The sequence below is a fragment of the Simochromis diagramma genome, unplaced genomic scaffold, assembly GCF_900408965.1.
Source record: "Simochromis diagramma unplaced genomic scaffold, fSimDia1.1 OVJJ01000361.1, whole genome shotgun sequence".
Taxonomy (NCBI): Eukaryota; Metazoa; Chordata; class Actinopteri; order Cichliformes; family Cichlidae; genus Simochromis; species Simochromis diagramma.
The window spans coordinates 12,723,995-12,751,567 of record NW_024386860.1 but is presented as its reverse complement, the minus strand read 5'-3'; the positions used below and the strand labels follow the sequence as shown (position 1 = coordinate 12,751,567).

General features: G+C 38.8%; 1 protein-coding gene across 1 annotated transcript in view; it reads left to right on the top strand.

The window, feature by feature from the left end:
* si:ch211-113g11.6 (uncharacterized protein LOC559008 homolog) overlaps positions 1-27,573 on the top strand; it is a 43,773-nt gene that overhangs the window by 7,473 nt on the left and 8,727 nt on the right. The window contains exons 2-10 of the mRNA XM_040030618.1: positions 3,508-3,647; positions 6,273-6,335; positions 11,739-11,834; positions 12,179-12,284; positions 16,221-16,328; positions 16,587-16,726; positions 17,476-17,654; positions 21,290-21,398; positions 21,580-21,790. Of these exons, the coding sequence (XP_039886552.1) occupies positions 3,508-3,647; positions 6,273-6,335; positions 11,739-11,834; positions 12,179-12,284; positions 16,221-16,328; positions 16,587-16,726; positions 17,476-17,654; positions 21,290-21,398; positions 21,580-21,790 (1,152 nt within the window). The remainder of the gene's footprint in view (positions 1-3,507; positions 3,648-6,272; positions 6,336-11,738; positions 11,835-12,178; positions 12,285-16,220; positions 16,329-16,586; positions 16,727-17,475; positions 17,655-21,289; positions 21,399-21,579; positions 21,791-27,573) is intronic.

Below are 27,573 nucleotides of genomic sequence, written 5' to 3'. Positions count from 1 at the left end.
GTACGGACAAAAACTTAAGATTTAGGTTTTTAGCACACAATACATTTTTCTCTTTAGCATTAAAACCAAAATGTATTATTTGTGCTATGAAAGTTGGCCTGAATCCACTCTCCCACGACCATGAATTGGATAAGCAATTACAGATGCAAAATAAATCTTTTTCATTATCATTTGGAGACCCAAAAAGTACAATGTGCAATGCTAAATCATATATTTTATTTTGGCTTTTACAAACAAGCCATTACTACTACACTTACTGGCCACTTCATTAGGTTTACCTTGCTAGTGACGGGCTGGGCCCCCTTTTTCCTTCAGAACTGCCTTAATGATTCGTAGTATAGTTTTAACATGGAAACATTCCTCAGATATTTGTTCACCATATTGACATGATGGTATTACACAATTGCTGCAGACTTGTTATCTCCACATCCATGATGCAAATATCCAATTCCACTACATCCAAAAGGTGCTTTATTGGATCAAGACTTGGTGGATGTCATTTCAATTCAATTCAATTTTATTTATACAACACAAATCACAACAACAGTCACCTCAAGGCGCTTTATATTGAAAGATTTAAATATAACACCATAATTCTTAGCGCTTCACATAATATGAACCCAATAAGATAGTGTGGATAGTATGTGGTTTAAACTGGGACTTAAGCCTTGTTATTAGATGGAACGTAACATGTAATAATAAATATTGCATATTCTTATGATAATATTTAAAATATATATGTATATTTTTGTACATCAATCCAATACAGCAAAGAGAAGATTAACACATTCAGATCTGTGAGGGTCACTGGATTTGTGACTGGTTAAATCCATAAAACAGATCCAGCCTGTGTAAATATTATTTGTCATATGGTATTAAAAAAAAAACACTTCAAAAACCTTAGAAACACTGCTCTGATGTGTTGTAATGCATGATTATATATAAGGTCCAATTACTTATTTATTTTTTTAATCAAGCAAAGACGTGCCCACAGTTTTAGCACTGTACTATCAGGGGAAACATTTTAGACCATTAGCTAAGGAAAACCACACTTAACTGAAAACTGATAAAGCTACTGTTCTGTTTCATGGTATATTCAGATTATGCCACGTAATAATCAGGAGGAAAACCACTCTGAGAGATTAATTATTGTTTTAGATCTTCTACACTCTTTATTCTTGTGGGGTGCAAAGTGACCTTCAACAACAACGGCTACACTGCTAATAGGAAATGACATCATCTGACTGGTGGCTTTCATAAAAAACAAAATAAAATAATAAAATTGTTGTGCTGAGTAGAGAAAGCTGGGTTTACTGAAACAGTGTCTCAGATGTGGACCAAAGGTTCCTAATTTTACATTTTTGGAAGTCCCCATATTAGAGAAGAGGATTAGGGCCACTGCATGTGGTAAAGCTGTATTTGGGTGAACACCTTTCAATTTTATTCTGATTATTTTTTTTAAATGTTTGCTGTTGTCCAATCCAAGAAGCTTAACTGTTTTTTCCTCTTTCGAAAAAAGAGTGAAGTAACATAGCCTTAGGAACCCGTTTTGCTTCTGTTAACTGCTAAAGCAAATATTCATACAAATCTATTGTGTTTATTCAAATCTGCACGCTCTTATGTCTGCCTTAAGACTGTCACTGTGAAACTATACTCTAGTTTCTCTATAGCCCACTTCTTTGTATGTTTCTCACTTCCTTGTGAAGTACCAGGCTCATCAAGTAGATTACTGCCAATAAAAGCGGCCGCTGTTTCCATAGAAACTTGCCAGCAACCTGTATTGCTACCACTCACCACTACTGCATCCTGGTTCCTGCTATCAAACGCGATGTCTTTTTCACTTCAGGGATAAAAAGAACATCTAGTCTCTCAGAAGCATTTATGAGGGCATGATAGTTTTTGATGTAAAGCTTTCAGATGTTTTTCTGAAGTATCTTTTAAGCAAATAAAATGTTGAAATATCTCCTGGAGCAAAGACTAATCAAAATGAAAAAGGATGGCTGCATGAGATGTTTTATACTCTAATATTTTGGTTCCATAGCATTCACTATCAGACACAGCTTTTAAGAACTCCGGAAAATCATTTGGTGCCATTCTTTATTTAAATTTGTCTTTTAACTTGTAGGTGGGGTTTTAATCTATTTCTAAACACAGGCACAGTTGCAGTGTAGGTAAGTGTGAGTCTGATTGGATCTGTGATTCAGAGATGCCCAAATGTACTTTTGATTCAACCAACAATCTGTGATAGGATTTGCCCACATGATTATTCTGGAGATTTCTGTGCTCCCACCAGATGCCCTTTTCCTCTGACACATAAGCAGGGTTGACTCACTGTTTAATGTAAAACCACAAAGGGCAGTACTACTGGATCAAGTGCTTTGATAAATCAAAGCATTCTTAGACAGTACTTTCTAAACTACTTTCTTGAGCTTTTGTTGCTGTTTTTGACCTTACAATAATACATTTTTCTATTGATTTCTTATGAATTGGAAACAGCTTTTAAAGTATGATTTGAAAAATCTACATGTCCTTACTTCTTTTTTTTATTCTTAATTATTTTGTAGTAGCTGTGGTATTTTAATAGTTCACAGGTAAAAAGACACACATAAGGAGGAAGGTCCAGAATTAAAAGTTGAATGTTTTCACACAAAAATCCAAGAAAAACATGAAATCAACCTTATAAGAGTTCTGCAAAGAAAACAGAAACGGGAAGAAACTTTGAATGTGGCGTGGGTGTTTGTGCCAGATGGGTTGGTTTGACTTTTTCAGAAACTGCTGATACAGTTGAACCTTATTTCTCTAGGGGTTTACAGAGAATGGTGTGAGGGAGAAAATACCCAGTGAGCAGCAGTTTTATGGGGGAACTTTCCTTGTTCTTGTCTTGCTGTTGTCAGAGGAGAATGGTTAGACTGCTCAAAGCTGAAAGGAAGGTAACAGTAACTCAAGTAACCACTCGTTACAGCCAAGGTATACAGACGAACATAGTTAAATACACAATAAAGCAGAGTGACACTGGGTTCCCTGCTCTCAGCTAAACCCAAAAATTGAGGCAACAAATTTGACAGGCTCAGTAGAATTAGATGTTATTTCAAATTTGCCTATTACCCAACTATTGTCTATCCCTTTATGACCACAGTGTGCCCATATACGCTATGATGAATTAAGGCCTTCCTTTGAAGGTAAAAGGAAATACAACGGGCAAACAAGGGGTGCACAAAACTGTACTACTGAATAATAACCAAGCATTAACCAAGCAAGAAAGGAGAGGAAATGATGGACAGCAGTAATAAGAATTCAAAAGCTTGACAAACATGTTTATAGCAGTAGGAACGGATTTTATTAAAAACTGAAATGTTTGCTGTTGTCATTGTTTTTTTTTTTTTTAATCTATTACCACAGGGAGCATTTTAATTGTACATGTTAAAACATAAAATTTCATAATAAAAACAACAATGTACTCTGGCAAAGCTCTCATCTGTTGGCTCATCCCTTTTATTTGTCCCTCAGAGCCCTCCAGGTTCCATTTCAACAGACCAGAGAACTATATCAGCATGTACCACCAGGAAGGGAGTGACACCCTTTACGTAGGCGGCAAGGCAATGCTCTACATGTTGACGTTCACATACAGAGGGGTTCGCGACCTGCAGGTACTGTTTGCTTTTAGCTGATTTTTCTGACTTATACCCAGGTGATTAAATAAAGTGGTTCTTTTAGGATGGTGCATTATTATGTATATTTTATTTATCTATTTTATTTTAGATATGGAACTGTAAAGTAAATATAAATGATAAGACAAACTGCCACATAAATACTTCCAAACCTTGACCCTGTCCACCACCTTCATAAGCAACTTCAGCAACAGAGTTTGGACGTGATGTCCTTAAAAGTTGTATGACTCACAGCAGAATATTGATCTAAGTGGAGATTTAATTAGGGAGACTGATTCTAAATACCTCTATCCAGACCTTTAAGCCAAATGAAGAATCATTTTTTTTCCACAGCCAAAAATTAGAGACATTCTGCACCAGTTAGTGGGCAGCCTCCAGGTGTGAACAGGGAAGTCAATGTTAGCACAGACCTGCCAGTCTACTATGGATAGAATAGGAGTGAGCTATTAAAATTTGTTTAGTCACTTTGGAACATTTTCTTTACACATCTACTCTAGCAGATAGTGAGCTTAACTTTCCATAAAGACTCAAGAAGTGGAAAAACAGGGGTGTCTGACTTTTTTTATGATAAATTCTTAATGGACAACTGTGTATTTATTCTTAAAATCCCTGGTTTCAATTTTTTGGACTGAATGTAGGTCTAATTAATGAACTGCTTTACCAAAGTTGTCAGGAGGTGGACATTATTGCATGGTATTATTTTATAAGGTAGCATATGAGATTTGTTGAAGAAATCTGTTTGTGGTACTAGTAAGCATTACATGATGTGTTTATTGTGTTTCTTGGAAAATGAACTGTATTTGGCACTGGGAATTAAATGTAACCAGAATTCCTATACCTGCTGAAAATAGACACCCTGTAAATGCATTTTAATTCACAAAAGTCTCTTGCTTTTGAAAGTATGGCTAACCCTCTTACTGTTCGATATGAGCTGTGGGATGAAAACAAATATAGCTGCTATCCTGCTGTGAGGACGACACAGAGAGCCAAAGAGGGCAGAGAGAGAGAGATCACTAGTCTGCTGCTGGCCCAGTAAAGCAAATCTAGTCAAGACCAAGGCAGTTAGGTCAGGCATACATTTCTTTCTTTCTATGAGGATAGAAAACATAATTCACTGAGCTAATAAGGTGAGGATACTGTAGGCACGAGATTACACTGTGTGCACTACAGCATAAACACTGACTAGCCAAGCAAATTGAAATTGACTGTAAACTCAAATAGTTTGCTAAAAATAAATATGTCCTACTTTTTGGAATGATCGAAGGCTTATTTGGTGGTTGTGACTCAGAGAGAGGTGATGTATTTGGCAATTAGGAGATGCTTTCAAGTGAAATGGTATGTTTTTACATTTACTTTCACAGTAAGTGACAGTTTGACAGGATGCGTTACGTGCAGTGCAGCTTAGAGGAGTTGTCATGTCAGTGTGTGGAGAGAGAGAAGAGAGGACCCAAATGCAGGCTGGTGAAGGATGCGGACGGTGTTTATTACAAACACGAGAAAAACAGAACATAAGACACAGTGAGTGAGTGAGTGAGTGAGTGAGATGAGCTGACCTGGAAGCACACAAGAGATTGACGATGACAAGACAATGAACAGAGGGAAACTGAGGGCTTAAATACACTGATGATAAAAAACAGGTGAGAACACAGCTGAAATAAGTCTGACTAATAACACAGGAAGCAGAAATGAACATAATGCACACAGACAAAAACCTAACACAATAAAACAGGAAACAGGGATGGAAAACTAAATGGTGACAAAGAGTATAGACAGAAGAAAATAAATGCCTAAGAGCATTATACATCAAATCTTAATATCACTGACACAGAATGAAACAGTGAGGGATTGTTTGTTGAGATTCAACACTTGTAGAGTCAGACATTTGTGGTAAAAGGTCAAAAAACCCAGTTATTTACTTTGCAATGAAGAACCAAAGCTTGTTTGACAGATACAATGCACAAGCATTTTTTTCAAAAGGATAATTTTGCTATGCAACTTAACACTGCTCATTCGTGGAAGGACTGTCCCAGGTAAGAGTGGAGGAATTACACTACACAGTCGACCTCCGCACTATTCCTGGATTCTTCTGTAGAGCGTAACTCCAAATTAGTCAGGGAATATCCAACAATCACCATGCATACCGGGAGTTGACTGTTGGTCATTTGTCCAATAAGGTTAGTATGACTTACAATGTACAGTAAGTGTAGCGAATGTAAATTGTTTAAATTAATGCATATAAAATATGCACTGGTATCGTTTTAGATGGTCCACAACTTGCCAATTCAAAGCAGAGAATTGAGCTTCAACATTTTCATTGTTGTAAAACAGTGTATTTTACCCTGAGAATGTTCCTTTCAAATTCATGGCCATTTCTGTAGGGCTGTTGAAGGATATTCTGTGAAAATGTGGAAGCAAGGTAAGGAAGACGAGGACTCCAAAGTGAAGCTGTCAAGTAATAAAGTGACTCTTGAAGGCACTGAAAAGCCGTAGTGTCATATAATACTGTGTGTATTGTATTTTAGAAGCTCCAGCCAGCTCAGTGCATGCTGAAACAGAGAATATTGAAGTAAGTTGGCACAAACTAAACAATCACTCCTCCCACAGATCCCAGCAGTATCGGATCAGACTGCAATTGATACCTGCAAGGCAAAGGCTGCACCACTCGAGGTAGAAAGTCCTCTTCACCGTCAGCACCTCCATCACTTCAGCAACACCCCTCATCCATAATTGATATCATCCTCTTTCTTATTACCATCATCATTATTATCATCCGCAGCAAGGTTTGTGTCCAATGTCAGAATGTTCACGTCTGACTTTTCAATTCAATTATTCACATAAAGCTTATGTTAAATCTTAAGAACTTAAGACACCAAATAATTCAAATGAGCATTGTAAAAACATGCAGTAACAAACAACAGCGTAGAAAATGATAATCCATGCAGATGAGATAAAATTACACAGGAGACACTGTCACCTCGATAAACAAACACTGTGCAGCTGAGTGAGCAGTGGATAATTGCATTGAATAATTTGTGACTCCACAGAGAAAATGAGAGAAAAACAGTATTAAAACAAAAAAGTGGCAAGATAAATCTTCAATTGAGAGTTTAAATACTCTGAGAATAAGACACAATACGTTCCATTAAATACTGAGGGTCAAAATCTGCATTTGTTAAGTAAAGGAAATAAGGGGATTATAAACCTTAAGTTGAATACTTACACCACCTACACCTACCAGCTTTCATTATGCAGGCAATGGAAAGGTCAACGTATAGTTTTGGGACTATGATGCCACAAGAGTCCATGTGCTGTACAAAGAAATTATTCAATTCCTGCTGCATGGAAGCACTATAATACCAGAGCAGACAGAGAAAGTCTCTCAATTCAATATTTTATGGAACAATAATTAAATAAGTTGTGAATTCAGTTCAATGCAGTTGTGTTTATGAAGTATACATTCACAACACCACTTATGAGCAACCACTTGTGAGTGGTGAGAAGTAAGCTGCCATGCAGTGGTGGCGTGCAAATGTTATGATGCTGAAAAGGAGGAATGGAAAAGAAATGCTCAGTATTCACTGGAAGTCACCAGAAGCCTGAGCCTACAGTAGCATAACTAAGGCCCCGGTCAAAGAGGTCTAGAGAGAGGCACCCACCAGCTCGGTGAAAACCCATTGCAACTGGTTGCAGCAGGTAACTGGCAGTCTCTGTGAAATCAACTGCTAAAGCCCCATTTACACAGGCCTGTAGACCAATCAGTGACCCACTTTAAGCAATCACTAGGGAAAAGAGTGTATTCCATAAGAGGTTGGTGATTGGTTGGTAGGGGTTGCTGGCAGTTGCTAGTTTAAAACTTGTCACAACGAGATATAAATTGTTGCACCAAAAATGTCCTTGCACTAGCTTTGTGCAGTAGCAGATTGCTGCAGATGCCCTTACTATAGATGGGAGAAGTTTACATGTCTGCAAACACTGCCAAATTACTCACCAGGTTCCAGTGAAACTGTGAAAAGTGTGACTCAAGCTAGAGATCTACTGGCTTCAAAAAGTTTTTGAAATATGTTGGTTGCAGTGGCAAGGCACACTGTTAAGTTTGAAGGCAAATGTGCTCCACTTCTTATTTCTGTAGTGAAGCTGTAAGTGAAACTTAAAGAAGCTTCACTATAGCCCAGAAAATAAATGGCCAATATTTACAGACGAGTCAGTGTTTTCCACGCAAACCATTTGTGACCCCAGCAATCTGCTAGCAACCAAAGAAATCACAACAAGCGCTTTGGTTCAGCACCCTCTTACATTCTTTCCCTAGATGAGATAAATATAAGGTAAATTACAAATTCTATAGTGATTACTCTGTGCAAAAATGCACTTCTGAATGTATCTGATGGTAACATTTAGTCAGCCTAGAATTCTACTAAAGCAAAGCAAGCACCGTGCGGCGCGCGGTGAGAGATGCCAAACGCAGGTACCGGGAACGTGTGGAGTCCCGCTTCCACCAGGGCGACACACGGAGTATGTGGCACGGACTACGCACCATTACGGACTACAAAGCCAGGGACACTGCGCCGATCAACGCCGACTCTGCATTCACCAACGAGCTGAATCGGTTCTACGCCCGTTTCGAGGTTAGCCAGGCGGCTAATGCTATCTACCGCCTGACTACCGAGGACAGTGACGTCATCAGCGAGAGCCCGGTGACCAGCATCGCGGAGCATGACGTCCGAGCGGCACTGAGGAGAGTGAACACAAGGAAAGCGGCGGGGCCAGACGGCATCACCGGCCGTCTGCTGCGCTGCTGTGCTGACCAGCTAGCAGGTGTGTTCACTTACATCTTCAACGAGTCCCTGGCGAAGTCTGTGGTCCCCACATGCTTCAAAAGATCCACCATCATCCCTGTGCCCAAGAACAGCAAACCCTCATCCCTGAACGATTACCGGCCAGTTGCACTGACCTCGGTAGTAATGAAGGTGTTTGAGAGGCTGCTGAAGAACATCATCTCCTCCTCCATCCCAGACACCACAGATCCGCTGCAGTTCGCCTACAGATCCAACAGATCCACAGAGGATGCCATCGCCCACGTCCTACACACCACTCTCAGCCATGTGGACAAGAAACAGGGTAACTATGTGCGAATGCTGTTTGTTGATTACAGTTCAGCGTTTAACACAATAGTGCCCTGCAGACTGTTCACAAAGCTGAGGGATCTGGGACTTAACAGCCGTCTGTGTGCATGGGTGTTGGACTTCCTCACTGGCAGAACTCAGGTGGTGAGGGTGGGCAGGTGCTTCTCCAACAGCATCACCATCAACACAGGAGCACCTCAGGGATGTGTCCTCTCGCCACTGCTCTACTCCCTCTACACTTCAGACTGTGTGGCCACCCATGGCTCCAACACCATTGTGAAGTTTGCTGACGACACAGTGGTGTTGGGTGCCATCTCCAACAACGATGAGGCGGCCTACATGGATGAAGTGAAGAATCTGGCATCGTGGTGCCAGGACAACCACCTCCAGCTGAACGTCAGCAAGACCAAGGAGCTGGTGGTGGACTTCAGAAGGGGTCAGCACAGAGACTACAAGCCCATCATCATCAATGGAGCTCCAGTGGAGAGGGTGCAGTCCTTCAAGTATCTTGGTGTCCACATCTCCTCAGACCTGACATGGGCTGCCCACATTCAGGTCCAGACCAAAAAGGCTAGGCAGCGCCTGTATCACCTACGACAACTGAGGAAGTTCAGGGTCTCTCCAAAGATCCTCAGGATTTTCTATACAGGCGCTGTGGAGAGCATCCTCACACAGAACATGACATCGTGGTTTGGGAACAGCTGTGTGAAGGACCAAAAAGCTCTCCAGAGAGTGATCCGTACAGCAGAACGCTGCTGCAGGATTGCTCTCCCCCCGCTTCAGGACACCTACACCAGGAGATGCCGGACTAGAGCAGCACAGATACTGAAGGACCCGTCCCATCCTGGCAACAAACTGTTCCAACTTCTGCAATCTGGTAGAAGGTTCCGCATCTTCCGGGCAAGGACAGAGAGACTCAAGAGGAGCTTCTATCCCCAAGCCATCCGTGCCCTAAACACACACACCCGCCCTCTCACATCATCTATAATTGACTGAGACAGGACTCTTCCAGACACTAAACCAAGGCACAATGTACATTTCAAATTCCTTTAATTTTAAATATGTTTATATTGTCTCCTGTAAAATAGTCAGATGTCTATTCATATTAATATACAGAATTCACCCGCTTGCTGCTACTACTGCACATTCACCCAGTGTATATACTATATGTCTGTATATATATATATATATATATATATAATGTTCTTCCTCTACACCCCCCCCCAAATTTTTGCACATGTCGAGGAGCGTGTCAGCCTACATTTCACTGTGTGTTATACTTGTATAACTATGCATGTGACAAATAAAGAACCTTGAACCTTGAACCTTGAAAAAATTACCCTTCATATCACAAGGCAAAAACCGATAACAAAAAGATGTAGCTGAAGTTATGGCACAGAAGAAAGGGCAACCAGAGCTAAAGCTTACAGAAAGTCTGATAATGACAGATGGTGGAGAATGAAATACCCTGAGTCATGCAGCAAAACCTTGTCCCATGAAGGACAAGAGGCCAAATTTTCAGTAATTCACAACCACTGAGTGTGTGAAAAACAAGTGAGATGAAGGTTGAAAGTTATCCATAGGTAGCAGACTGAGCGTAATTTCACAGACTGATTGCATATCCAAGAAGGTTTTAAAGAGTCTGTCCACTTCAACATCAGTCTACAGCACAGTCATTTTACAAAAGCTATGCACAATAAATGCACACAACAACAGAAACAAACCATATTGAACACAACAAGAAGAAACTAAAACTCTTTTTTTGACACTGTTCTGAATGGGACAGCTACAAAGAAATTTTCTGCATGTTGAAATGTTCTGATTTTAAACTTGAATCTACCAAACCCAAGGACAGCCACTCATTCCATAAAGTAGTTTAATGATGTGGTTTGTGCCTCTGGAGGAGCTTTGTTAGTTCTGAAGAAATGACTCACTTCCCATCAGTTAGTATAGCATGGCTTGGGGACTCTGATATGTGAAGAATGGTTGGTATTTTACTCAAAAGTACCTCTTGCTTGCTTCTTGAGGAACAAAAACTTGCTTGTTCCTCCGCCAGATAGCTTATAGCATTTCAGGCATGTAACTTGACATTTAAACTCACTTACTTTGACTTCACTCCTGCATTTTAGCCTGAACAACTGAAAATCACTGCCGAAAGTAGTTCTCAGAAGAATAGAAACTTGCATACGCTCAGTAAAAACCAAACATAAATAAATAAATAAATAAATAAATAAATGTCAGCCCACACTATTGCCTACCCAACCACCTACATATCCACCTACTCACACTCACACAAGCTCTGGCCCCAGTCTTTGGATTTTGCGATGCACCTTCACTGTCTCCAGAGACCCATTTGGATTTGTGATAGATTGCTTACGAAAAAAATACACATCTCATTTTTTTATTAAACGCACATTCCAACAAACATCTATTAATTGTGAGGATACTAGGAATATATTTTCATCTTCCATCTAGCAGTGGATTTGGGATAGGAGTCTGTTTTTTGTGCTTAGTAAATAAGTCATGCATATGGAATATTGCAGTGATGTACTTCAGGTTTAAGCCTCCTGAGTGCTGTCTGCCAAAAATGTTTGGCGCATGAATGGCTTCCAATTTTTCTTAAATCTCTTTTGGTAATCCACTCTTTCTCTCATAATCTGCCGTGTGTTGTGCTCTTGCTTTGTCTCTCAAGCCCTCTATTCCACATTGGGCTCTTTCCCTGTTTGCTTTTTCAGTCCCTTGGTGTGTTTTTTTGTTGTCTTTCTCCCTTTGTGCTGTACCTTTCTCTCTAATCTCTTTTTCACATACTCTCCTCTGTTTTCCCTTTCTCATTTTAATCTGTAATCCCTCTACCTATCTGCACTTCTTCCCATTTTCATCTTGCTTCTGAATCATTTTCTGCCTTTGTCTATGTCTGTTTATCTCACTCATGTGCCTTTTTCTCTAACAGCTGGAGTGTGATAATTTCATCACAGTCATTCAGAAAGTAAATGACACATTCATAGTATGTGGGACAAATGCTGGAAACCCCAGGTGCTGGATGCTGGTAAGAGATTTCTTTAAGTATGTGTGCTTCCCTTTGTAGTGATGTGAGTGCTTCACTTAGAGTCTAAGTAATCCATGGATCAATTGTAATTAGAATTTATTTATCTTCTCTCTTATTTCCTCAGTTGGTTAGATAAGGGCTGGGAGTTTTTCTTTCCACAGAGGGCATTTTCACTTCGTAATGAATATGTTACCCCATGGCTAAGTTGAAATGTTCTAAACTCTGTGTTGTAGTAGAAAGATAAGTGGGTGCTGGGTGTAATACATTTAGACACAAAATGAAATGAATAGAGTTTAAAAGCTACACCTCCACTGGGCTTGATTGTCTTTGCCTTCTTTCTGCAGGTTAATGACACAGTGCTGACTGATGTACAGGGTGCTGGGCAGATATCTTCAGCCTCTCACATATCACCGCAATTCCCTTCCCATAGGGCCATCAGCTTGCCTGCAGGTAACACAAAAAAGACCTGCAGTAGTGTAAGTTCATGTGTATATGAGAGAAAAGAATACTGTTTTGATACTAGCAAATGAAGGCACTGCAATAAAATATGCCTGACAAAGCAGACTCAGTAGACCCAATAGATCTCAGCTATAGGCAGCATACAGCATACTGGCGTCCAATGTGGCTTAAGTGTTCAAACCAAAGGAGAGTTTGTGGTAGTTTTTGATGGTTTGAGCTGAAGAGAATGACCCTCATCCACACCAGCAGCAAAAAGAATATAATTTACAACTATAAGAGTATTAGTACAGTGGTGGTAGCTATTAACTACACTAACAACTAAATCCACAATCCAAACTTAGCCCTCAATTAGGATTTGTTGCTTCATTTCGTTCTGTCTTTTATTTAGTTAAATCACAGTAAAGTCTTGGGATTCACTTAACACGGTTTACTATGATGAGCTTGGTTCAACTGCATCAACATAGAGAATATGTTCGGCAAAGGCTACAGGAAGCGCAGGTGTTATATACTCCATGTGTCTTACTATGATACTACAATCCCACCTATATTTTAAAGAGCAAAACTACATGTGACATTTGTGAATTACTGAGCCCATAAGAGCATGTGACTTGAGAATGGTGCAAAGGTAACAAAAATAATTTATATAGCTGTAAAATAAAATACATCTTCAAATTTTGAAGGCAGTCAATCAAATATACTGGCGTTTAGTTTAGTTATGTAAAAAAATCTATCCTGTTCAATTCACTTTACTGTCAGTATTGATGTTAGAACTGGACATCAAACTAGCATCTTATGAAAGCAATCAAAGCTTAAAATTAATTGTGCTGCAGAGACGCCTGTAATCAGAATGAGACTGGATGATGATTACAGGTGTGATGGTTACCAACAGTGAAATACAGAAAAACTCATCTGCAAGCAGCAATAAGAGGGCAGGGGGTTCAACAGGGTTCAGTCACCATGGCAACTGATGTGATCTTGTTAAACGTGTGTCTGCAAGCACGTGATAAGAAAGAAAATGCATTTTTGTGTTCATTGCAGCGCTTCCCAAGAAATCTCGAATGTCAGGGAACAGTGCTGCATCTGTGGACCAAGTTTGGTACCAACACATGAAACAGTTGCTGAAATTTGATCTCACTTTCTGTCTGGTAGTTTTGCTGCCAAATTTCATTGGCAGTAGGAAACAAATGGCTTTGAAAATCTTGAATCCATCTTATAATTTCACTGAGGGTTGGCCTAAAGATAATACAATCCAATTTTAATAAAGATCTGAAGAATAAATGTGACCTGTTAATAATTATTGACATCCGGCAGCTATTCATGAAAATTCGATATAGCTTACATCACAAGTTGACCTTGGGATTAATCATTTGGCCTTTGGGCATCTTGAGGCTTCTGGTTTTGAGAATAGAATAGAATAGAATAGCCCTTTATTGTCATTGTACATGTACAACGAGATTGTGGGTTGTTTTGGGTTTGGTTTTGTTTTTTAAAAGTAGAATAGCCTGGCTGTGGCTGTGGCTGACAACTGATTTTAGAAATGCCTTTAAAACAACCACGACCACTAAGTGCTGTACAGAAGAATAAATAAAAGATGTATTTTTAAAAAAAAAAACAATGACATACCAGCTCACATGAGGTATAAATTCAACTAACAAAATGAATAAAAGGCATAAAACATGAGCAGAACAGCAAAAACCATAATAAAAGGTTAAAACAACTTCACTGCTTATCCCCAGTGATCATTCTTTTGGGATAATAAAAGAAGAAACTGGTAGTAATGATGAATTAATGTTATTGTTTTTTGTGTTTTTTTCTCAAATCTCACTCGGTTCATTTTTGTACGAGGGACTCTTACTTTCTATGGCAAAGTGACAGCTTTGCCAAAGATCTTATTTTAGAACAAAGCCACCTTCAAATCTTTATATTAACTTTGCTCATTTGCGACAGGAGCAGCAGTGTGACACTTGTGTGCCTCTGACTCCCAGGAGCCATCTGTCTCTTATTATCAACCTCTATTCATGTAATGCAAATGAGTGAATGCTTTTATCTGAAGTACCTCACAGTGTTTTAAAGAGTCAGTGCTTTACAAGACTGATGTGTTTGCAGATTTTAAAAGCCAATGTGTTACTTTTCTAGAGCACATGGTGTCTGTATTAAATCTGAGTCTTCTGTTCAGTTTGCGCCATCAAAATGACGTAAATGCAAATAGGTTTGAAACTATTATTGTACTTTAAGAATGAATAATTACCATCTGGGTTCATTCCTTATTGTTCACATTTTAAATAGTTTCTTCAGCATAACACTTTTGAACAAAAATAAATCATGACTCATTTCTAATGACTCCAGTCTAACAAGTACAGACCCACTTGTGCAACCACATAATGTATTATATAAAGCTTACTGTGCAATTTATCATTGTCACCATGTGCCAGTCATTAATAAAATGCTATATGTGGACAGGAGCCATAGGCCAGTATATTGGTTTTGAGGTTATAAAAGTAAAACTAATTAGCCAGCCTTAGAATATATGTCATCCATTAATTAAAGAATTAATGATAAATCAATAAAGGAAGTAATGAAAGTAATGATTTATTAATTTAATGCCTCCAGCACTTAAAGCTGTTAAATGTTTTTTTGTATGTTTTTATCCATCACAGTTGAGCAACATAAGTAATTTCAATCAATTTTATATAGTTAAAAGTAACGCTTAGTGGAAGGCAGTTGAATGAACATGGCATTCACCACATCAATCACTTAATGAGTTTACTTACACAATAATACCTATAGCATTTAGGTGCACGTAAAAGAGGACACAAACACTAAAGCGTTGATGTAAAGTGCTGCATCTGACACCCTGAAAAGCTCATGTCTTCTTGCTACCACCAACTATGCTCAAAAGGTTTCAAAATTGTTTGAAAATGGAGAGTTTAATGTGTATTCCTGTGCCTTAATAGATCATGCACATAATTAAACATCCACAGACCAGTGAGTGTCTGTAATGTGAGTGAATTTATTTATTTATTGTTTTTCTCCAATTATCTCATCTCTGTTCAAAGTAGTGATGATGGATTTCTACATACCCTCTTGAGTGGCAATCCCAGTTCATATTTGGTGAAAATGCAGATCTGCTAATGAACTGTAATGCTCTTCATTTGTATTTGTCCTAAATCAAAGGCAAATTTCGGTGATATAATTCACCCGTTTCATGAGACTGATTTACAAGACCTAAATGCCCCGCTTCATTCCCCAACAAATAGAGCTCCTGGTTGTGCGGTTACTTGGGATCACATTAACATAATAGAGATGTTTCTAATTAAACTAACATTTTATTGGTCATACTGCCTGATGAGAGACACTATTTGTTAAACCGCACTCTTCAGAGGGGTTGTTTGAAGAAACACTCAAATCAGTGAGAGGTCGCACTGCAGGATGCTCTTTCAGATTGGGATCGATTGTGGAAGCAACGAGCCGGCCCTTTGCTTGAGCTGAGCAGCATTCAAATAAAGATCAATCCTAATTAAGATGTTAGTGCCATGATTTCAAATGCTCCCCTCTGCATTGCTATGGAGACGGAGCTCTAAGTGGGGTTTCTAGGAACATGGTGATTGGTAGCCGCTCATCAGTGCAGTGAGCTATTCTGGCTTGATGTCTTCTTTGCTCTGGCTTTTCTTTCTCTCCCCTGTTTTTTTTTTAAAATTCTGTCTTTGTCCCCTGATCCTCGTTTTTTTTCTCGACTCCCCTGCTTTCTGTTTAATGTTCTCTTCTCTGTATCTTTCTCAGTCACTCTTTTTCTTTTGTCACTCCAATCTCTCTTCCTCTCCCCTTGAGCCTTGTACAAATCCATCAAGCTCGCAGTATGCCTTCTATTTTTTTTACCCACTGTTCACCCTCTATTTTCTTGTCCATTTTTCTTCCTCGCCGTCTCAGATGGGAGTCTGTATTCTGCTATGTCGTCGGTAGAAGGTCATTCCGGCTCGATACGGCGTACGTTTGGCTCCCAGAAACTCCTGAAGACAGAGAACGTTTGGCTGTTAAGTGAGTAGGAGGAGGGAAGTCACGCAGAAACCGTACAGGTTTAGACTAATGCATATGGAGATGGTGGGTGGTTCTGTCTGTAAATCATCTACTATTATTCCCTTGGGAAAAAACATGTAGGTGTATTCACTCTCAGAAATCTAACTACTGTGATTAACCGTTTACACAGCTACTGATTCTCCCAATTCTTTTTTTTCCACTAATAAAATATGTTATTATGTAAAATAATCAAGTGTTGCTTATCTGGCTCATTATCAGATCCACAGTTTGCTGGAGCATCTATAATCCCCTCCTCAGAAAAATACAAGGAGGAAATCTACTTTTTCTTCAGTGAATTCAACAAGACAGCCAGAGTGGACGAGGAGCCATACAGGGCTCGCATAGGCCGAATATGCATGGTAAACATCCTGCTCGTTTTTGGAAATTTTCTGCTCTCCTATGTGATTCCTGACTGACTCACTCAATTGATTGTTAAATGAATTTCAAAATAAATAATCCTTAATGAAATTATTGATGGTTAAAGAAAAACATTGAGGCTTTCATTGATTACCGTTGCAATTAGGAGTTAGGAAAGTGTGTCAAACTAGAACTTCATAATAAGTCTTGACCAGTCTCTCTTTACTGAGCAGAAACTTTAACTCAAAGGCTCAAAGACTCCTGCCAAGTGCTTAGTAATTCATAATTAAGTCATATCCTTCCACAGACAGCTTTAGAATATTGTGGAGGTGACTTTTAGGAGAGCTAGTCCACCCTTCTCCATCAGTTGGTGTGCATGTTCAGTTACAATAAACAGCATTAATGTGTTTGCTGACTGCTTGTTCAGTGGCTCTGTCTTGTGTCCCACTTTGCCGAATGCACATAATTCAGTTAAAAGAAATCTGTTAGAGGGCAAGTTTTAAAAAGCTAGATTTGATGTGCCCACCTGTGTACTGTGTACTATAGGTTACAGGACCATCCTGTATATTCAAGCAAAATTACTCTTTCCCAAACTGACAGAGAGAAGAGAAAAGGATTGCTGGTGGCCTGGATTAGAGGACAATATCTTTGCAGAGGACACTTTAATTTTGTTCTGGTTTCAGACCAAAATTAAAAAGGAAAAAAATCACCTTCAGGACATTGTTATGACCGTCTTTATTTATATTTCAAGGTTGATGAAGGGGGTGTCAAAAATCTGATGGCAGACTCTTGGACCACCTTCTTGAAGGCACGGGTGATGTGCGGTGCAGGAAACACTCAGCAACAGTACAACAACTTGAAGCAGGCAGTGGTACTGACTGCTCAGGATAAAAGGGCTGGGGTTCTGTATGGCCTCTTTTCCAATGCATGGTAAGTATGAATTACCCGATCCTGCTTTTTTCTGATTCCAGATCTGGCATATCCCTCACTGTGAGGAAGAGATGGGAATTTATCTTTCACGTGCAAAGAAATATTAAGCTCAATTTTCCCATCTTGTAAAATAAAATGTAACAATTGAATCCACTGTAGAATAACATCAAAGGAGATAGCAGAAGTGAAATAGTTACATAACGTGGTGTTGATAAGAACCCTATGTTAGCATATGTAACTTAAAATCTTAACTAACAAGTGTTATATCAAACCAACATCCTTCTAGCTTCTTATATAAGCTCGCTGATTGAACATAGAGTGAAAATGAAAGAGCTCTTGAGAGACAGCACTGGATCTTTTTTATTCTTGCCAGCTCACTTTGACCACAGTTTACAGTTAAGTTAAAAATAAATAAATAAATAAATAAACATACAAATAGAAGCTGCTGGTGTAGCAGCATGAAGTAATCCAAACTGCTGTCGCTCTGATGTTAGCTTATGGATCAGCTTATTGTCACCGATATTTGATCCAGCTTTTTTGGTCAGTATCGGACCAGTCATAATCATCATCAGCATCATCATCTCCTTCATCTTTGTGATTGTCTTCATCATCTTCTCCTCCTCCTCTGCCTCCTTCTCCTCACTGCTTTCTTTAGGGTTTGCCACAGCAGATCATCTGCCTCCATCTCACCCATCCCTAGCATCCTCTGTCACACCACTCCTTTGCATGTCCTCCTTTATTACAACCATACATCCATGAAAAGAGGAAGATCGTGTGATCACGTACTGATCAAGCTTTTAGGAAAATAAAAATGAAAATAAAATAAAAATGAAGGGAAAATAAAATGAAGCAGATGTATAACATAACAAAGTAACCTACATTTGTCCACCCACACAGTACACACCACATACCACACATTTGCAAGAAATGTTCTTGCCAGAGAACATTTTCTTTCCTTTTAACTTCAACAGAAAATTTGTGTTGGATTCCAAGTCCGTTAAATAGTTTTCGGTAAATGCATATTCCATTCCAGAGATATCAGTTGCCATACACAAAACAATATCATAAACCGCTGGAGGCATACATTAATTATTGCTCATATTAAATTTAGTGCAAAGGAAATTCCAAAATAATGCACACAAGTTTGCAAACTGTAACGTATATGGATCCATATATCAGCTAAACATGAACAATATATAGTGACTGCCCTTATTTTCAGTATTATAGACATTTTACAACCTTAATTATAAAAAGTGTAGTTGTATAGGCTTGCTCAGTGTAAATGTGATAAGCATTTAATCAAATCGTTAATTGACAAATGCCCTGTATTAGATTAAACACTCTAATGAAATACAAAGCTCTTTGTGAGGATTGGGCTATAATACTGAACAACCGATCTATACTGTTGTTACAAGAAATGAATGGTCTACTTTTTAAAAAATCTTTTGGCAATACTTTAAAGACATGGATCCAATTGTGTACAGTAATTGAAAGGAGAAATGAGGTTAGTATAAAACTCCTGGAAGAATAAAACCAACAGAAAATACACAAAGATGTGCTCACAACACACCAAACAACTCTAGTTAGGACTTGATTGATGATATACAGGGAGTGCAGAATTATTAGGCAAATGAGTATTTTGTCCACATCATCCTCTTCATGCATGTTGTCTTACTCCAAGCTGTATAGGCTCGAAAGCCTACTACCAATTAAGCATATTAGGTGATGTGCATCTCTGTAATGAGAAGGGGTGTGGTCTAATGACATCAACACCCTATATCAGGTGTGCATAATTATTAGGCAACTTCCTTTCCTTTGGCAAAATGGGTCAAAAGAAGGACTTGACAGGCTCAGAAAAGTCAAAAATAGTGAGATATCTTGCAGAGGGATGCAGCAGTCTCAAAATTGCAAAGCTTCTGAAGCGTGATCATCGAACAATCAAGCGTTTCATTCAAAATAGTCAACAGGGTCGCAAGAAGCGTGTGGAAAAACCAAGGCGCAAAATAACTGCCCATGAACTGAGAAAAGTCAAGCGTGCAGCTGCCAAGATGCCACTTGCCACCAGTTTGGCCATATTTCAGAGCTGCAACATCACTGGAGTGCCCAAAAGCACAAGGTGTGCAATACTCAGAGACATGGCTAAGGTAAGAAAGGCTGAAAGACGACCACCACTGAACAAGACACAAGCTGAAACGTCAAGACTGGGCCAAGAAATATCTCAAGACTGGTTTTTCTAAGGTTTTATGGACTGATGAAATGAGAGTGAGTCTTGATGGGCCAGATGGATGGGCCCGTGGCTGGATTGGTAAAGGGCAGAGAGCTCCAGTCCGACTCAGACGCCAGCAAGGTGGAGGTGGAGTACTGGTTTGGGCTGGTATCATCAAAGATGAGCTTGTGGGGCCTTTTCGGGTTGAGGATGGAGTCAAGCTCAACTCCCAGTCCTACTGCCAGTTTCTGGAAGACACCTTCTTCAAGCAGTGGTACAGGAAGAAGTCTGCATCCTTCAAGAAAAACATGATTTTCATGCAGGACAATGCTCCATCACACGCGTCCAAGTACTCCACAGCGTGGCTGGCAAGAAAGGGTATAAAAGAAGAAAAACTAATGACATGGCCTCCTTGTTCACCTGATCTGAACCCCATTGAGAACCTGTGGTCCATCATCAAATGTGAGATTTACAAGGAGGGAAAACAGTACACCTCTCTGAACAGTGTCTGGGAGGCTGTGGTTGCTGCTGCACGCAATGTTGATGGTGAACAGATCAAAACACTGACAGGATCCATGGATGGCAGGCTTTTGAGTGTCCTTGCAAAGAAAGGTGGCTATGGTTGGTCGCTGATTTGTTTTTGTTTTGTTTTTGAATGTCAGAAATGTATATTTGTGAATGTGGAGATGTTATATTGGTTTCACTGGTAAAAATAAATAATTGAAATGGGTATATATTTGTTTTTTGTTAAGTTGCCTAATAATTATGCACAGTAATAGTCACCTGCACACACAGATATCCCCCTAAAATAGCTAAAACTAAAAACAAACTAAAAACTACTTCCAAAAACATTCAGCTTTGACATTAATGAGTTTTTTGGGTTCATTGAGAACATGGTTGTTGTTCAATAATAAAATTATTCCTCAAAAATACAACTTGCCTAATAATTCTGCACTCCCTGTACAGCCATGAGCTAGGTGCAAACACAAATACCCTCTTTTGTTCCAGGTTTAATTACAACATCAACACAATAATTTGGTAACAAACACAAACTTAAGTTTAAGCTCAACCCAAGTCTGCGCTGAATGTGTGTATATTTGTATAGCCGTGATTAAAGCTCACTTACAGCAATATTTAAAACAAAAGAGTTAGAGTTGGAAGGTATTATAGGGGAGCAGTTACTGACTATGTGGTAGTGACAAATATTATCAAATTCAGTGAATGTGGATAGACATAGACAAAGGAGAAAAGTCGGAAAACATAAACTGTAGCAATTTTAAGTCTTTGTACAATTAATATAATTACTTGAAATGTTGTATCTATAATACATTGACCTCAGACACAGACTCAAACTTCTTGTCTTCTACTTAAAAGCCATTTTCCATGCCTTTATTATGGTTGTAATTACTCCTTCCTTGCTTTTGTTCAGGGGCAGAACAGTGATCTGTGCCTACTCCATTGAAGATACTGACCAGGCCTTCTCCACATCTAAGCTGAAGGGCTACAGCGGTCAACTCACTGGCACACGCCCTGGGACTGTAAGTAAAACCTAACAACCATCAATCCTGCTATTTTTTTAATTAAAGCCCAGTGCAAAAAATGTAATGAGTTAATTCATATTTTTAAATATAATTCAGGTGTTATTTATAAAGGAATGACTCAATACAAAATAAATTATTTGGAGTCCATCGGAATAGAGTTCGTCACTTTTTCCCTTAGTGTCTCCGCAAAACCCCCGGAGCAGCGGAGAATCAAAACAATGTGAAAACTCTTGGGGTGATGAGATACCACCCAGAAATTGAGGATGTGATCCGGCCTGTTGGTGTGGCTCCACTTGACCTGCCCTCAGATGACCAAATCACACATACAGTGGCGGACATCGTACGGGCAGTTAACGATGAACACTACAGCGTTCTTTACCTTGGAACAGGTGTGTGTCTGAGTGTGTGTTTATGTACAAGCATATGTGCTTGTGTGTTGTTATGTGTGTTGTTAGCTTACAATGTCTCTTGTCATGCTAAAGGGTTTTGTTAGCCATCTGAAAGCAACTAATGAGTAGCTATTTTCTGTTCTTTAGCTGCACTGTCCCCACATCAGTAGTATTTACATTTACCTCTGCAGTCCTTTCCTTAAGAATAGTTTTTCTTTACAATATAATATTCTGCGCTTCACTTCAAATACTGCTTCTGATGAGCAGCATTTGCATATTAGCCACTCTCTACTGTCCCGGTTCAACATGCAACACTAGATTAGAAACGAAAAACAAACACAGACTAAAATATGATTTAAAAAAAATTACCGCTAAGATATTCTTAAATTCTCAATACAAGCTGTGAATATTAAATGTGAAAAACTGACAAACTGTCAAAATATTTTCTTCTCAAAATCTAGTCAAACAATCCATAGCCTTCACAAGACTATTTCTATTTGATCAAAGCAGCAATTCTGAGCTGCTGCTGCCCATAGCAGTTACTGGAAAAATTGTGTTGTGCCTAAGGGAGATCACTATGGCAACCATCACAAGTCATATGCTCGTGTGTGCATGAGTGTCTCACCACTCAAGTTCACCAAAGATGAGCGAGTGTCATCTTTCAAAGTGCAAATTGTGACTGCTGCAGTGTATATGTGCTTGTCATTCATAAAGCTTTTCTGGTGGTATTAAAAAAGGCAGATTGATGTCCTCTCACTATGAGCTCTACAAACTGTGCCAGTAACAGGAGGGAAAGGATGGTGAGCTATGAGCAGCAATGGGTCTCTATGGTGGCCTAAAAAGAAAGTAGAGCAGTTTGAGTCACACTGGTATCTGAGGCTGTGGGAACACATTGTACTGCTGTTTCCTACTGACAAAATATTTCCTGTTTCTTGTTTTTACTTTCAGGGACAGTAATTGGCATGCAGAACAGAGCATGTGTTATCCATTACAACACAGGTTATATGTTACAGTTCAGCTTTTGCAATTTTCAGATTCCCTTTGTGATCACTTCTGAATTGTCGTTTGAGAGCGTTCATTTTCCCTTCTGTTTAATATTGCATCACCTCCACCTTAGAGTGCTGGGTATAAATATTCATTCTGTGTAACCCGTCAAGCTCATCAGTCTGCATAAATTATTTCATACATGCTCTTGTATCTGTGTAAATGATGGTGAGAAGCTGCCTTCGTGAAATAATTCAGTCTTTAGTGAGTGAAGAAGACAGGCAGCTCATGCATAGTTGGGTAGTTGCATTGTTACAGTCTTAATTTAATAAAAGGGGTACAAGTGATGAGCTCATGTCCACCTCGAAACCACAGACAATGGAATCATAGAGAGGCATTTTCTTCAGACATTAGTCTTTTTTGGTAAAAACCCTGGTAAGTCTTATTTAACTTATTCTGCCTCATTTACCTTGCTTTAATTTAATTATGTGCAAAGTTCCTCTTAAATGAAAAAATCATTTAAATTAAAAATATCTTACAAAGCTGAGCTTAAAAAAGCAAAGCAAAGCAAAAATTAGTAGGCAGGACAAAAAACACCACGAGTGCTGCAATGTTCAATATAATTACTCCCAGTAAGACTGAGCGGAAGACCACTTTGTTGTACACTTTGTTAGTCTGCTTTAAATCTGTTATGTTGTATTTGCTGTTGTTTGGACAAATTCATTTAGTTTGATAAGAATGCTGCAATTCCAAGTCCAAAGCAGACCAAACAACCACTTTCATTCAATCTAAAATGATACCTAGTGATGGCAAAAAGTCAAGTTAAATAATTTGTCCTGTCAGAAAAGGATTGCAAAGAGTTTTGTTGAGTAACAAAACAGTTATTATTTTTTTATGTTTTTTTTTCCTGAATAGTATATTCAGAAAAACATATGTTAAAGTATTTAGAAAAAGGATCGTCTGATGAAAAGGTTTTTTTTTTTAAATTATACAAAGAGAAATTGTACAGAAGCAATCAAAAGAAAACGTTGCAACAACAGCAACAAAATAACAACCAGTTAGGTTGTTGGCAATAGGTCAGAAACAAAAATTAGGGTTTAAAAGACCATGGGAATTAAAGTGAAGAGAGGGAGGGATTTAACACTCCCACTCACACTTAAAGGCTCAAGTAGAACGACAAGACTCTTGTTGCTGTTATGCAAAACACCAATTTGATGGCAGTTTCTATGGAAGTGGAAAACATCACTTACTCAACTTCCTCTCATCTAATTTCTGCACCAACCTCTTGTTTATTCTAGTCACAGCTCTTTGCCAAAGTGATGTATTTGAAGGCTAATTGAACTCCCTTTAACATGTTGACCTAGAACAAGCTGACAGGGTGGTGCCCAACTCCTAATTAGCTAAATAGTGCACTGTATATTTTGCTTTTTAAACCCATCTAACTAGTCTCAGTGGGACTACACTATAAGATATAAACTGACAAAACACAGCAGTTTTTGACAGAGTGAGTTTCTTAGTCTTTTGATCTCTAGCCAACAAATATTTCAACAGAATTTATGCATATAATAACTGGCTACTTCAATAACTGTAACAGGATATTTTCTGCAAGCTGCTGCAAAACTGCTTTCATACAGCAGAGTCATTGTAGTGCTAGAGTGGTATAGATAATGTACCCAAATCTCAGCCAGGGGTTGAGTTTGATAATGTACAGTAGGTGCTGGGTTTTCACAAGGAAGAAAATTACTTGGAATAGACAAAATGTTGCCTCTAGCTCCTGTGTGTGGATTTGGATGCCGTTTTAGTAGTAACCTAATTGATGGAATAATCTTTTTAAAAAATGTATCCCACAGTCTTAGCTACATGTAGAGAAGAAACCAAGAGCCAGGGCTGCATTTAAGATAAAAGTCAAAGTCTTGGCCAAGGGCAGCTGCAGCCTGATCCCAATCTGATTGAAACAAAGCTAAGGTGGCGGGAAACTGACTCTTTGAAAGTTGCTGAGGCATCAGGCGTAAAAGGAGAGATCAAATAACCCCTTCAGCAGAAAAACTGTCTCAACATAGCTGTGTGGAGAGTAAAACAGTAGACCCAGAATGCAGAATGCAGAGGAGTCAAGCAAAAGCTGTTTACTAAACCAAAAATTGTAACTTAATCCAAGACACAGAAGAACAAAATACTCAATCAATATGAAAATAGACACGAAGTCAGACAGAGAAATGTAGGAAGCGGAACTAAAACAAAACATGATAGAAAACTAACACTCTGAACCGAAAACAAGGCAGAAGAAACTAATAAAGGCATGAACACTAACACCTTAGAAGGAAACACATTAAGGTTTAAATGTGAAAACTGACACAAAGAAATTCTGTCGAATCCACTGTAAGATTCAATAGCACTGTTTTAAGACACACTGGGACAGTTATCACTGTCACCTCACAGCAGGAAAGTTCACAGTTCAAACTAAGCTGCCAGCTGGGATCTTTCTGTGCAGAGTTCGATGTTCTCCCTGTGCCTTTCTGGGTTCTCTCTAGGTACTCCAGCTTCCTCCCATAATCCACAGACATGCATGTAAGGTTAATTGGTGATTCTAAATTAGCTGAAGGTGTGAATGTGAGAATGAATGGTTGTCTCTCTCTCTCTGTGATGGACACTTCCACTTATCCAATTCAGGGTGGAAAAGAGGGCTGAAAACTATTCCAGCTCCAATAGGGCGAGAGGTAGGATACATCCTAAACAGGTTGCCAGTCTGTCACAGGGCTAACACAGAGAGATAGATCATTCCCAACCATTCACACTCATATTCACACCTATTGGGAATTTAGAATCACCAATTAATCCAAAAACATGTGGAGAGTTGGTGGTTTTGAACCCAGGACGTTCTTGCTGTGAGGCAACAACTACTGTTCCACCATGCTGCCCGAATTGCATAATTGATTCAGAAAAATGATGAATGAACACGGGTTTCACTCTCCAAGCCCAGTGTTTTAAAGTATTCTCTCTGTACCTTTTCTGCTCATGTAAGCAGACAATAAAAGTTAGCAGTTTTGGATGAGTTTTAAATGAGGGAATTCAAAGATGTTAATGTTTAAGAAAGACTGTAGTTATGGCAAGGGAAGCTTATGATGGATGTGATAGATTCCTATTTACCACCCCAAGAATCATTTGTTCACAAAGAACTCTCTTTGTTTTATCCTGCCTAAAAACCGTAGAGGTTTCTTCAATATGAAAAACATTCCTGAGATATTCTGATATCTATAAAGACATATAGACTCAGTGTTATTCATGTATACAAAGGGGAGAGAAGGAAAAGTGAGCTGCAATTGGCCCCTGAAGTTCAATAGCCCAAAAAAGCAACAAAGGAAAAATAGATCGCAACCTTTGAGAGGCAGTGGAAAAAGTGGAGCATTTAGCCTTTGTTACAGGGGACTACTTGAAATGGAGCAAAGATAAAGGACAGTAGTGAAAGATTTGTTTTCCTGCTTTATCTCAGTGACATAGTGAACACTACAAGATGCAGAACTGCCTGGACCATTTCAGTCATCGAGGTGATATAGCAGAAATCTCCCTTGAGGGATGGAAGAAATGTCATCTGTTTCAAGATGACTTTATGTTATTTTCTGTTAAGACAGTGGCACACGATGTGTCAGTAACTTAAAGGTAAGACACAGACCAATGAGCTATCTGACTAGAAAAACAATCTGGGGAAGTGAATGTACTGAATGTACTGTAACTTAGAGAGAAGAGAGTTCAATCTTGTTACCAAAAACAGGCCCATTTTAATTATCGTTATCATACCTGGAAAGCTTTTATATAATAGGTGCACATAACTGCAAAGTTTTAAAAGGGTACTGGGATAAGAATTTACAGTAAATGAGTATGATGTGTCAGCAAACCTCATCTGAAAAAGCTAAATATAACAAGAAAAAAACTGATTTTCTCAGCAGATGCCACTGAGTTCAGCACTGTCACCCTTTTCCCCCCTCAGAATATCTTGCGGCTGTCTTTGTGCTGATATACACTGTTTAGATAAAGGAGCTGAAAATAGCATTTGACAGGATTAAAGAACCACATGAGAATAAATTAGATAAAATATGGAATGTTATCTTTGACAACAGGGGATAAAAGATTTGAAGTTTATGAAAAAGAGACGAGGCAGTTTGAGGACAAAGGAAGTCCAAGCGGCAGCAAGAACCTGCCTGTCTAATTATAAATGAGAAAGAGCCTCACAGAAGGAGCATTCAGGAAATGAGGATGTGACAAAAAAAAAAATAAGGTATCACAGTAATCACATTTTCACAGTAGGGAGAAAAAACATTGAGAGAGGAAAAAAAGATGCAACAAAAGAATAAAACAAGTTTGAACTGTTTTGTTTTCTGGCATCAACAAAGGCCCATCGAAGTGCATGTACTGCACTGAGGGTAGAACATTTACATTTCAATTTTTATGAAACAGTTTGCAGCAAAAAAAGAACTAAAAACAAGGAAAATATGCAGAAGAGATTATGAAAAACTCGGCTGTTTAGTAGTGTAACCTGATTGTACAAATCAAAGTGGCTCAAAGCTAGAATAGTGACTTGTCAGTTTTCAAACTCAAGCTGAATGCAAAGCAACATTATTAACCAACATAAATTAGCAAAGCTAAAGAATGGTGTACTAAATCCTCCAAATAGGGCTTACTTCCTTCGCTCTAAGTGACAGTTGGATCAAGTATTTACATGGACGATGTGCTGTGAACATGACTTTGCTCATTTGTGCAGCAATAAAAATCCCCTTTCCATGTTGGAAACACAAATGCAGACAATC